General features: G+C 38.2%; 1 protein-coding gene across 5 annotated transcripts in view; it reads right to left on the minus strand.

The window, feature by feature from the left end:
• The window catches only part of LOC108260989 (spectrin beta chain, non-erythrocytic 1), a 108,486-nt gene that overhangs the window by 10,482 nt on the left and 85,308 nt on the right, over positions 1-12,696 (minus strand). For all 5 annotated transcript variants that reach the window (XM_053677575.1, XM_017461779.3, XM_017461777.3 and 2 more), the window contains 15 exons: positions 12,438-12,640; positions 12,259-12,349; positions 11,850-11,996; positions 10,621-10,884; positions 8,122-8,346; positions 7,401-7,490; positions 6,902-7,180; positions 5,602-5,732; positions 5,129-5,333; positions 3,755-4,129; positions 3,353-3,597; positions 2,645-2,783; positions 839-923; positions 559-755; positions 362-465 (listed from right to left, as the gene is read on the minus strand). In XM_053677575.1, the coding sequence (XP_053533550.1) occupies positions 362-465; positions 559-755; positions 839-923; positions 2,645-2,783; positions 3,353-3,597; positions 3,755-4,129; positions 5,129-5,333; positions 5,602-5,732; positions 6,902-7,180; positions 7,401-7,490; positions 8,122-8,346; positions 10,621-10,884; positions 11,850-11,996; positions 12,259-12,349; positions 12,438-12,640 (2,780 nt within the window). The remainder of the gene's footprint in view (positions 1-361; positions 466-558; positions 756-838; positions 924-2,644; positions 2,784-3,352; positions 3,598-3,754; positions 4,130-5,128; positions 5,334-5,601; positions 5,733-6,901; positions 7,181-7,400; positions 7,491-8,121; positions 8,347-10,620; positions 10,885-11,849; positions 11,997-12,258; positions 12,350-12,437; positions 12,641-12,696) is intronic.

A 12,696-nucleotide genomic window follows, 5' to 3' on the forward strand; every position in this document is an offset into this window, starting at 1 on the left:
AGTGAATTAATCATGATTTAATTCTGAATTTTGTAATCACTAATTAGATAAAAACATGTAAAATGTTTAGTTTTCATAAATGCCAAAATAACAACATGATCAGTGATGGGAAGGAGTTTTTATACATTTGTGTTTGAAGGAAGTAGAAAAGAACCTTATCAAAATGCTTTTGTGATATAGTATTATTATACACTCCATGGGCATTAAAAATGAGGTCTAGCATCCCTACAAAATGTCAAAACTTGGAACAAAACACCTATTTCTAAATCCCTAATCCAATTCACTAAATTCCTACACCTTTGTGAAATTTGTTGGGAACACAAACTCTATAAATCAGGCTAAATCATGTCATTAAAATCACCTCTGTTGTGGTGATGCTGTGTCACCAGGGGGAGCTTCTACAGGTTGTGCCTGTCTTTTCCTTTCCTCTTCCTCTTGCTGTCTTCTCACTTCCAGTAATTCCATCTAAAACCACACGCACACTTAATATACTGGAAAAGAGTATATGGTTCCCATCAATTTCTTGCTCAGTGACAAAGTTTCCACTCTCTCTCTCACAGTGGTAAGCCTCTCCAGAGCAGCAAAACGCTCCTCCCAAGTGGCGGCTGACTTCTCGAACGCCTCGTGCCTCTTGATGAGCTTCTCCACCTCATCCACACTCTGACCCATCTCTCGACTGGACAGATATGGCTCCTGGCCCAGCAGCCATGCCTCAGCCACACCTGCATCCCGTGAGAACTGGTGCACCTCCAGAACTGAAGCCAAATAAAATACAGTCAAACCACCAGATCACCACAGCAAGACTGTATTCAATTAAATTAGATTTAACTAGGGTTACCCAGTCGCAGCCATTCCCATCGGTCTTCCCACTTGTCAATCATCTCTTTCCTCTTGTCTGTCAGCTGGAGTAACTTTTCTTTGATCTGAGCAGGGGACAGAAGAAATGTCTTATGGCTAACATCATATGTATACATACTGAACATAATGTAATTTAGGTTTAAAGTTTATTTCAAGTTTATTTCATCCTATTCTTCCGCTTCCTATTACAGTTACATGTATTATTGTGTTCTGTTGTGTGTCTATACAGTGTTCCTGGGCACCCTGAAAGGTGCTCATAAACAAGATACCATTATTCTTCAGGCAAAAACAGGCACCCTTATGTTAAATGTAATACTTAATTTTAAAAACCACTTCATATCACTTAAAATGTTTAAATGTGATTGGAGAGGATTAATTTTTTTTTCAAAACAGTTTCAATCTCAAAGGAAAAAGGAAAAAAACTACATAAAGAATGCTTAAAATTTTGTAACATCTTAAAGTATCGTTGTATGTCGTAAAGAGCCACAGATAATCTGGGTTCATAATTACTAGGGATGCACCGAAATGAAAATTCTTGGCCAAAGCCAAATATAATGAAAAACTTGGCCGAAGGCCGAATACCGAACACGTTTTTTCCATTTATTTTGCCATTTTCTTTCCACCATTGCATGAATTAAATAGTCAAAATGTGCTTTTTACTATTTTGTCTTGCTTTTCAAAGAAAAAAATTAATTAAAAAAACTACAATTTCAAAATATTTAACACTGAACATTTTTTTTTTTATTCCAGCAGGCATAGGCTACCAACAAGGTACAATATAACTTTAAATAAATAAATGAGTAAAATAAAAATATTTTTATATGGTCATCTTTGAGCCCCCCTTGAATAGCCTATGTTAGGACTAGCCTACAACTAAAAAGTGCATTGACAAGAGTGCAAAAAATGGTTCTATTCGGTTCTATACGGCTGATTATTTTGGAGATATATATCGCTCGCATCCCTGTACACTTCGCAGAGTATTATAGCAGATATACTATAGTTAGATACGTTGTTAATGTTATGTTCCCTGAAATAAAAAATAAATTTGTCTGGCTGACCTTAAATAAATACATCTTTACCTGCTTCCATACTCTACTCCCTTACGTCTCGTGACGTGACAGAATACTCCGGAACAGAAACAATTAAACACACGTGTCCACAGTAAACAATGTTACAGTTGTCAACATCCAAAGAGCATGTGCTCGTGTACGTAGCTCGTGCATGTGCGCGCCCCCTCATCGCTCCAAGCTCGCTGCTGGAAGTGGAGGTTGTGAAATTCGCGCATCTCACTCTGGGTGCTAGGCTATTTGGCTATATTTATTCGGCCTTTTCACTCATTTGGCTGAACACCGAAAATGCTTTTTTTGGCTATTTTCGGCCGAATAATTTCGGTTACCGAACACTCGGTGCATCCCTAATGATTACTGAGAAAGAATTTTACATGCAAACAGTCAATGTGTACGATAAAACATCCTAGAATTTTTTCTCATTTTCTTTTAAATTTAGTGATAGTCATTGAAAGAAAAAAATTAAGATGTAGTCAAATTTTTGTCGTCATGTAGACTGATTTCAGTTAATGATACTCCAACTAAAATTGCATTTAGTCAACAAAAATAGACAAAAATTACAGTATAAACCAATTGTGTTACACACGATATACAAGAATTCCTTAGATTTTATTTTCATACAGCCACATTCAGTCTGCGTTTCATATCCTGTAACCATCTACTGCAATAACTTGTGATAGACAGACATGATAAAGAGTAGAGATATAGAAACAAATCACCTCTTCAGAAGCGTAGTGTTTTCGTGAAAGTAGAGTTTTTCCTAACTCGACACAGGTTGTGAAGCTGTCATTGCGAGCATCAATTTCAGCCTTGATGCCTTGGTGATTGTTCATTAAAAGCTCCACGGAAGAAACATCCCTAAATAAACAAATTCATTTCTTTTTGAACGGGAATTAAATTGAACAAGGATTAACAACAAATGTTTTACATTAGGCCAGGTCCTTTTCATATTCTAGCATTTTAAACCCAAACATCTGAAAAGCATCAGGATAGGATATGACACAGACAGACAATGTCATTACAATCTTATTGAATTTCTTTGTCTCTTGTTCTTATGCAGTCTTGTGTTCATTTCCTTTTAGTTACCACACTACTCCTTCCCCTGCATCTTTACAACCTGTTTAACTTCCTCTTGCAGTCCATTCTGACGATCTTTATTGTGTTACTACACCAAAATCCAACATATGATTTCATTAATGCAGTTTTCATAATGCTAATAAGTCACTTCCTTCTTTTTTCTATTAATTACTCATTAATACCATATTACACATAACTAACCAAGAAGTTAGTTAAGGTTCAGTCCTAGTAACAAAAAAGTTGTCTTTTTAATTTCCAAAGGCCTCTATCTCCTAACTGCTCTCTAAAGGTGCTGTATATTGCAAAAATATTAATAGTGAGCAGCTAATTGTATAAATCATGAAATATACCTTGGTTTCTCCTGTGCATCAATGAGCCGGATGACATCCTCCATCCAAAGCATGAGGTCTCGCACCATGCTAAAGAAGCGGAACTTGTCATTGGTGTCGATTAGACGCACACGGCGGCCGTCGCATGCTTCCAGCAGAGAACGCCAGGCCTCCAGCACCTCAGCCTCACGCCTCTGGATATCCTCAGCTTTATCTCCTGCATAGGCTGACTGCAAACGTGCCGCATCCTCCTGCAGCTGCTTAACCTGCGTCACAAATAGCAAAGCACTTGATCCTTTATATTTTATTTAGGTAAAAAATATATTAAAACTGCTGGATGCCATCTGTGCTAGAAAAATTATATTTCAAGCTGCTTGTGGAAGAATCTCAGAGCTGCAAGTGCACATATTCAGGGACCCCTACCTGTGTTCCCAAAGCCTGTATGTCATGTTCGAAAGTGGTGTGCATTCTCTGCAGTGCCTCTACAGTGTTCTGGTCTCTGCCTAACTCTTCTGGGAGCTTCTTGTGTTTGTCTAAGATGCGTCCAAGCACCTCCTTGGCATCATGGTAGAACTTGTGTAGTTCATAGGACGCAGCCAGGATCTGCGTGCGAGTGTCGATTAACTCCAGCAGGTCGGCCCAAGCCTCATTGAGCCCATCCTTCCACTCAGCAATGGTGGCAGCGTCTGCGTGACCCGAGTTGATCAGTTCATCTGCCATTTTGTTGACTGTGTCAGCACGCTCCTGACCAATATTTCCCGTGTCACGGGCAAACTCTCGGAACCGCTCCTGTAGCATCTGTGTTAAAAAAAAAAAAACATTTAAATACCAGATTGGAGATCATTAAATATGTGTACTGCCTGTGTACACCATCTGTGTGATATTTATCACGACCACTCCAAGTTCTGTCTTGCTTTTAATTCTTGCATCTGTTATGGGGCGGTGGTGGCTCAGTTGGTAGTGCAGGTTGTCCACTAATCGTAGGGTTATTGGTTCAATGCCCGGCCCACATGAATCTACATGCTGAAGTGTCCTTGGGCAGGATACTGAACCCCAAGTTGCTCCCGATGGCAGGCAAGCGCCTTGTAGGCTCTGGTATACTTCAGATAGTATGGGAGCTGCTCATGCTTTTGCCTTGCTATATGGCAATCATGGGTGTCATGCTTGATGGCATAATAGATTGTGAAGGGTTTTGGTGGTCATATGTGGCTTGGAGAGACGGATGCATTGACGTTTGTATATTGTTTGGAGAAAATTTGCCTCAGACTTTCTGAAACAATTTGAGATTGGCTTTAAATCTGTTTTAAACAAGTCTACAGTTTATGTAGTTAATCCCTATCAAGATATAATACTGATATTTTGGAAAACAGGTGTAAACAGAGTCTTGAAACTAACCAGTTACAAAGCTAACAGATAAGAGATTCCAATATCTTCATATAAAATGTCCATGTTTATCAGTGGCTCATGCTTAAAGGTGCTATATATTATTATGAGAAATAATGTGGAAATATCTGATAATGAAACATAATTGATGAAACAATGTTTGTACGATTGTACAATGTTTGTACGATTGTACGATACACTGGAAAAATAAAAGGGTCCACTGCTGGACTTTTTGTACGCAGTTACGTCTCGCTGGTCAGTCATGTTTATGTATATATATGTTTTATGTATGTTTTACACATCCTCAGTTAGACTAATTTTTGGAAAGGTAAACACATTTTCTCTGTAAATTTCTTGGTAGAAATTGCAAAGCTGTGCGCCAGGATATATAGAAATGTATGTCAGAGGACTTACAGTGACATGTTCATAGTCCTGACCAAGCTCGTGAGAACCTGCCACCACCTCTCTCTCCGCGATCCACTGCTCTAAATCATCAACCTCACGGTTCAGCTGGAACAGGCAGGATCTCTCGTCAAGCTTCCCACGTCTTTCTTCAGACAGGTCCTTCAGACCGGCATACAGCTTGTCCACTTGAGACTGTCGCATGCTGATTCTCTCACTAATGAAGGATAAATTTTCAGCTCAAGATTATTATCATAACTGTCAGAAAACTGTAAGGATAACTGATTCAATTATTTTGTTAACATATTTAGAATAAATGATTCATTTAAAACAGTGGAAATGAGTTTCCATGTCTCTCAGATAAAATTAGCCAAATCACAAAACTCAACAATGGACGAGTCACTCATGAAATCAAAAGTGTCCCGGACTCTTTTTTCCTGTTAATCATCCTGCCATCCACTGCATCCTACTGTTCATATCCGCACCTTTCTGGGTGTCCAGCAGCCACTAAGGCCCTGCTGGTTTTAGAGAGTTGGTGCACTGTCTCAGCATAGTCCTCCACTGCCTGCTCCAGGATCTGGTGTTTCTTCAGCATAGCCACAGAGCTCTGCTCATCCTGTAGAGAATGGCAGAAAGAGCATGAAATAAAGACAGAAAGAACGAGACAGTGACAAACAAGGTGAGATTAGATGTACAAAACATATTATGCACAGTCCAGTGCAAAAGTTAGCATTTTCATACTAAGAAGACACTGAGTGTTTGAGGTTTTCACAGATGTTCTTTAATTTTTACAGATAACAGAAATGGTCAAAGTGTGCATTGTAAAATGTTGCCTTTGCAAAAAATAACTGATAGGAGTTTTTGTTTTCACTTCTGGACATGCCATAAATTAGTAGATGCTATTTTGTACCCAATTTATTTACTGCAACTTATTAATTAATTAAAACTAATTAGCCAAATGCTAGCATACTGTTAACTATCTTTCTACTATCTTTACTACCAGTGTACATAATGTAATAGTCTAATGTTATCTAGCTTGAAATAAAATGTATTTACTGTTTTACACAATGCACCCTATTGATTTATACAATATAATCTCCTAATGTTAGACACATTGCTAGTGCTGAGATGATATAATACATAGCCTTTTTATTTTTACTTGGATGCATCTAGCTTCTGTCTATTTTCTAATAACATGCCTTTCTGTAAGTTCTCGTCTTTTGTAACATCTGGCCAACAGCATAGACTAACATTCCAGTTTTAACTTCTCGCAATTCTTAAAAAAACAATTGTTAGACAGGTACATTTTCAATTAACACCCAGAGGGGCAGCAGACCTGATGCACTGGTAACTTTAATTATAGGCTCCAAGAAATTAAACATTTATTACAAATCAGCAGTCTATTTTCGTTAGTTACAATGAATCAGAAACTAAGACTTTTTCTGACACAATCCTTTACAAGTACTACTCTGTGATTTTGTTTGTCAGCATTTTCTCCTACCCTCCCTGAGAAAAAAATTCCAAACAGGTTTAAATACCCCCAGTAATCACAAAATGGATACTTTGAAAGAGTTCCTGTTTAAGTCACTTTATCTTCATCCTAAATATAAGTGACAAAAACAAACACAGCAAAAGAAATCTGCTAGAAACTATTATGTTTTACTATTAATAAGATCTGCAAATATTTATCGTCACCCTGAGAATCTAATACTATCTGAATAAATGGTAATAGAGACTGCAAGAGGCCTCACTTCTGAAATACGTACTTATAACGGCTTTCCTCACCTTTGCCTTTTCTTCTGACATCATGTACAGCTCCTGCTCGCTCATCCATGCCTCAGCCTCCGCTGCATCAAAGTAGTATTGCTGGGCTTTGTGCGCTTCCTCTAGGCGTCTGTGGCGTTTTTCCACTTCCTCCTGGATCAAGTGCCAGAGCCGCTTTAGCTCATCTAACCGCTGGCGGATTGTTGCACTGACAGGACTGTTGTCCTTTAAGATATGTGTGCTCCTCTCAAAAATGTCATCATAACGTGGCTGGTGACCCTGGATCTCCTTTTGAAGAGTCTAGTGAGGTGACAGGAATACAGGGGCAGGTGATAAGGTGAGAGTTCAGGCAAAATAACCAATGCGATAATAAATGTTGATAATAAAGAATAAATAAACGTATGGGATTAGTCTCTGAGAATTTAAATGACAAATCACTATTGGTTAACCATTTCTTTTATAGGCTATAGGACTTGAGATTTTTATCTGGGTTTTAATATTTCAGTCATTTAGTACTCACCTGGTTCTTCTTAATGAGAAGCTGAACAGTTTGCAAATTATTGCCGTGTTCTGTAGATGTGGCCATTGGCATTCTCTCCTCAACCCAGAGCTTTTTTTTTTTTTTTTTTTTTTTTTTAAAAAAAAGAAGGAAAAAAACATTGTGAATTTGTGCTGGGCTTTTACAAGGTTTACCATCTAAGCACAGGCCTGTGGTGAAACCAGTTTCATACATATTTTTAACAAATTTTTTAAAAATTGTTAAAAGTAAATATGAATTATTCATTCATGTCATGCTGAAATACTCATCGTTGATTAAGACTTCTCCGCCTGCGACATGTACAAATGTTGTGCACATGTTCACTTGGGGTGCAAATCTGTATCTTAAACCCAAAAGGGTTTTGCCATTATTGTGTGTGTGTATATATTTCCCAAAATATAAGTGCCATGGTCGTTATTGCCCTGCAACCACTTTTGCAACCTTCTTTTTAGCACCCAGTAGAATAACAGTCCCGATGCACATCTCTAGACTAAACCAGAACAGGAGCGAAAAAGTGTGTCTCCTATTTGTGTCTGTATGTGTATCACATTGTCTGTCATTCCAAATAATGCATTAGTATCAGTTTAATCCTTAATATACAGTACTTAAACTTAATGTAAACACATCCACTAGGGGGCAGTGATACATGTACCAGACAATAATGTACAATAAAGTTTTACACAACACGTAGTCGAGAACTCACAATCTCATCCTCCACGTCACGGTTGAACTGGTGGATCTCACGTGAGGCCATCAAGTTGCTCCGGCGTTTCTTCAGTGGCTCCTGCAGCTCGTGGAACTTTTTCTCCACGCCACAGCGCAGACCGTCCACTTCATCTGATCCCTTACCCTCCTGGCTGAGTGCTTGGGCCTGTGTGCGCAGCTCCTCCACCTCCTTCTGCCTCACTTCCACCTGGCTTTCAAGCATCTGGAGAAGAGCACAAGATAGGAAAGCAAAGGAAAAAAGGAAATGAAAATCCAGAGCAACCTCTTCCCATATCTCACACATCGAGTAGTGCATGCTTCTTCCCTTGCACACACACACGCGCACACACATGCGTACGCACGCACACACGCTTTCTGCTCTAATTTACATAATGCCAAAACCATTTCTTCAGCATGTATCATATAAGTCCATAACAGATTGCATTTATACTATAGACAGACATACACATATTTACATAGTACTCTCAGCATTCAAGTGAACTCCCTCTCTCACACATTTATGTATGGTGCACAAACACACACCCACACACAGACCATACACTTGCATGTACTGGATTCATTTACAACATCACTGAGCTGAAAGAGAGGTTACATAACTGTGAGGGGAGGGGGGGAGGGTGTGATTATGCAATCGTTAGTGTGAACTACTTAGTGATGCTCGAGCACCAGCTATGAATGAGCCACAGGGGGAGAAACATTTAGCAAAAATCAACGACGTGTGTTCAACTGTACATGTATAGAGAAACATTTATGCTTGGGATATTTAAACCCTTAAAGTGGGAGCCAATTAAGGATCTCACTCTAAAGGGTATAATGGTACTGTGACAAGAACATTTTAAATAATTATGCTTGTGATAAGATATAACCTCAAATAGTATGTATTTTTGTGATTTCATAGCCTTCACAATTTCTAAAACACATTCTTAGGGAACAGAGATCCTCTAGGATTCCCCTGATAGTTAAAATAGTTCTTAGTATTGTTGAGTTTAAGACCACCTTTGCCTAGACCGAGTCAAGACCAAGACCATAGCCAATGGAGTCAGATATTAATATTGGCACCCTTGGTAAATATGAGCAAAGGCGGCTGTGAAAAATTGTCTTTATTGTTGAACCTTTTCATCTTTTGTTTAAAAAAAATTCACAAAAATACTCTGCTCTTATGGATATCAAACAATTGCAAACAAAATTCAGGTTTATAAAAAATATAAAAAATAAAAAATCTCATAATTTTTAAATATAGGCGTGCAATAATTATTGACACCCTTTTAGTCAATGCTTTGTGCTACCTCCCTTTGCCAAGATAACAGCTCTGAGTCTTCTATAATGCCTGATGAGGTTAGAGAATGCATGGCAAGGGATCCGAGACCATTCCTCCATACAGAATCTCTCCAGATCCTTCAAATTTCATGGTCCATGCTGGTGGACTCTCCTCTTCAGTTCACCCCACAGGTTTTCTATGGGTTTCAGGTCAGGGGACTGGGATGGCCATGGCAGGACCTTGATTTTGTGCTCAGTAAACCATTTTGTGTTGATTTTGTTGTACGTTTTGGATCATTGACCTGCTTGAAGATCCAACCACAACCAATTTGAAGCTTTCTGGCAGGGGCAGTCAGGTTTTCATTTAACATCTGTTGATATTTGAGTCCATGATGCCATGTATCCTAAAAAAATGTTGAGGCAGAGAAACAGCCCCAAAACATTAAAGAGCCACAACAATATTTAATCATGGGCATGAGGTACTTTTCCATATGGTTACCTCTCGGTGTGTACCAAAACCACATCTGGTGTTTATTGCCAAAAAGCTTTATTCTGGTTTCATCTGACCATAGAACCCGATCCTATTTGAAGTTCCAGTAATGTTTGGCAGACTGAAGATGCTTGAATTTGTTTTTGGATGAGAGTAGAGGTTCTTTTCTTGAAATCCTTCCAAAAACAACTTGTGGTGATGTTGGTGACTCAAGTACTTCTTTGTTAATGGAATAAAACATTCATTTCTATTCAACTATTTAACCCAGTCTTTAAACAAACCGCTGTAGGTTTGTCAGTTTGTAAATGCATTAACACCATAGACCTAGTCTCCTGTGTTCTACTACCGGTCACATTTGTGACCAGACATAAAGCCCATTTTTCATGGACTTTTCAATGTTTAAAAAAATGTGTGTGTATGTGTGTATATATATATATATATATATATATATATATATATAATTGACATTGATTGTTTACAAATACCATACAACTTCATATATGTCATCTCTGGGAAAAATCTGGGATTACTAATTATGCTCCTTAAATTTACAGTTACAATAAATGTACCTCTTTAGAGCACTGTCACAGTGACGAGCACTGGTACATTTTACAACCTGAATGGATCTATGTAAAATCCTTCTGGAAATCTAGAACCATTAACCATTATATTGTTTTGCTTTATTGCTCTAGAACAAAGCCTCAGTTGAACATGTGGATCATACAGTACCTGCTGTTTCTTCAACAAGATGTTGACACTAGTCAGGTCTTTACCGAAGTCATCTGACTGTATCTGGCCCTGCAGACCAGAGAGCCACTTGTCTAGGTCAGCGCAGCTCTGCGTGAACAGCTCGGCCCTGTTGGCATCAAACAGGCACTGGGCCTTGGTCTGGGTTGTTGACTCCAGCTCATCCCACATCTTCTTCAGAAACTCCAGTTTCTCCTTTACCACCGCCTCAGTCTCTGGCTTCTCAGCCACCAGTGCAGTGCCATCCTTCATGAAGATGAGAAAATATGAGGAATGAGAAAGCTAATATTATATAAATTAGCAAGCTAGATTTCTAGACAGCCATCAGCAGGATCCAAAAGTCCAAAAAGTTCCATATATTGTTAATACTATTGTTTATATATTGAGATGAAGATTATATATAGTAAGTATATTAATATACATTTTATCTTTGTGCTGGAAACACAAAAGATTGTTCTGGCTGAATGGGACATTCACTACTGAGTAGTGAGAACATGAAGGTTCCCAAAGTTCACCTAATAAGTTGGATTAGGTGTTTTTAATTAGGGCAGGGTGTATATATGTTTCCAGTCTCTAGGAGATTAAAACCAGTGCATTAATGATGGCTTAAAAAAATTCATACTCCTAAAATGAGTAAACTTAGCAAGCAAAAATATGTGAATTTAATACTACTCATTATGAGATTACAGTAAAACAAATATAAAATTACTTTACATGTCTTCCAATTTCAAGTTTGAAGTTGCCTTGTTCTATTGATATTTATTTTAAGCATTTATTTTCAGAAAGCAGTCAAATTATCTGACACAAGAACAAGATACTTTCATGGCTTAACATGTATGTATATTCCTTTTACAGTAAAATATTAGATACATTCAACTATATTCAAGATATTCTCACTTGCTAATGTATAATTTTTGCAATACATCCAAAAAAATCTGGTTAATCTTGTTATAAGCTAATCATGTAAGTGATTTAATATTATAAATGGTTACAGATACTATACTTAAGAAGCTTAGCATATAATTCATCTTTTTTGTAATTCGTAATTGTACTTTTCTGAACTTTAGCCCTATTCTTGCAACCAATGCAGATATAATGTAAAGCATATTACATCTCATTTACTGAAAATATATGGTGGGCAATCCTTACAGCAATTACCTCATTTTGGTATACATATATAATTAAATTTTATTCTGTAATCAGCTTTATACCTTCTGAATTTTCTCCAGCCATTCTTTGTTGGACTGCAGTTCTGCCATGAAAGCCTGGTGCTTCAGCCACTTGCTGTGCAGGTTGCGTGCTTCATCGTAGGACATGTCCTGTGCTGTTAACATCTTCTCGCTGATCCACAAGGACAACTGGAAGTGTGGGAGAGGCAATTACACAACAAGATCAGAAATGCACACATACACAGCTCCATCTGCACCTTTTCATACTACTGTCAACTTGTGTGTGCATTGCTTATGAATATACCCATAAGAATAAGAGTAATTCCTGGAAGTGTTATGTTGTATCAAAATTTTTGAAAGAGGATGTAACAGCTAATGACAAAAGCCCCATATGAAAGTAGATAAATATTTATCTCACGCAGCAATAAAAGAATCTACAAGTGTAGCTCACCTCCTGGCAGTCCTGGAGGAACCTCTGAAGATCTTGGTTATCTTTCAGCTTTGTGAGAAGCTCACGGGCTGCCTCACGATTCTTCTTATGCCTGTAAAAACACACCATACGCTCAAAACCATTTGTTTACTTTGCCTTACATTGATATTTATAACTGTCGAGAATGTGCTTCACTGTACCTTTCCTCAATAGAGACCACTTTCTCTTGGATGCGTTCAGCGTTAATGTTCCCATCACTGACCAACCTGCGGCCCGTCTCCACCACGCCATTAATCTTTTCCTCGTTGGCATCCATGGTTGTCATGAAGTCTTCCTGCTTCTTGATAGCCCCTTCTGCTCCTTCAAGGGTAGCTGGCATCTCTGTGTGGGCCAATACATATTCCTGAAGAGCAGGAAAGGAAGAGGGATAACCAGTCTTAATGTAAGTGCCCCAACTCC

This window comes from Ictalurus punctatus, chromosome 29 (assembly GCF_001660625.3).
Source record: "Ictalurus punctatus breed USDA103 chromosome 29, Coco_2.0, whole genome shotgun sequence".
Taxonomy (NCBI): Eukaryota; Metazoa; Chordata; class Actinopteri; order Siluriformes; family Ictaluridae; genus Ictalurus; species Ictalurus punctatus.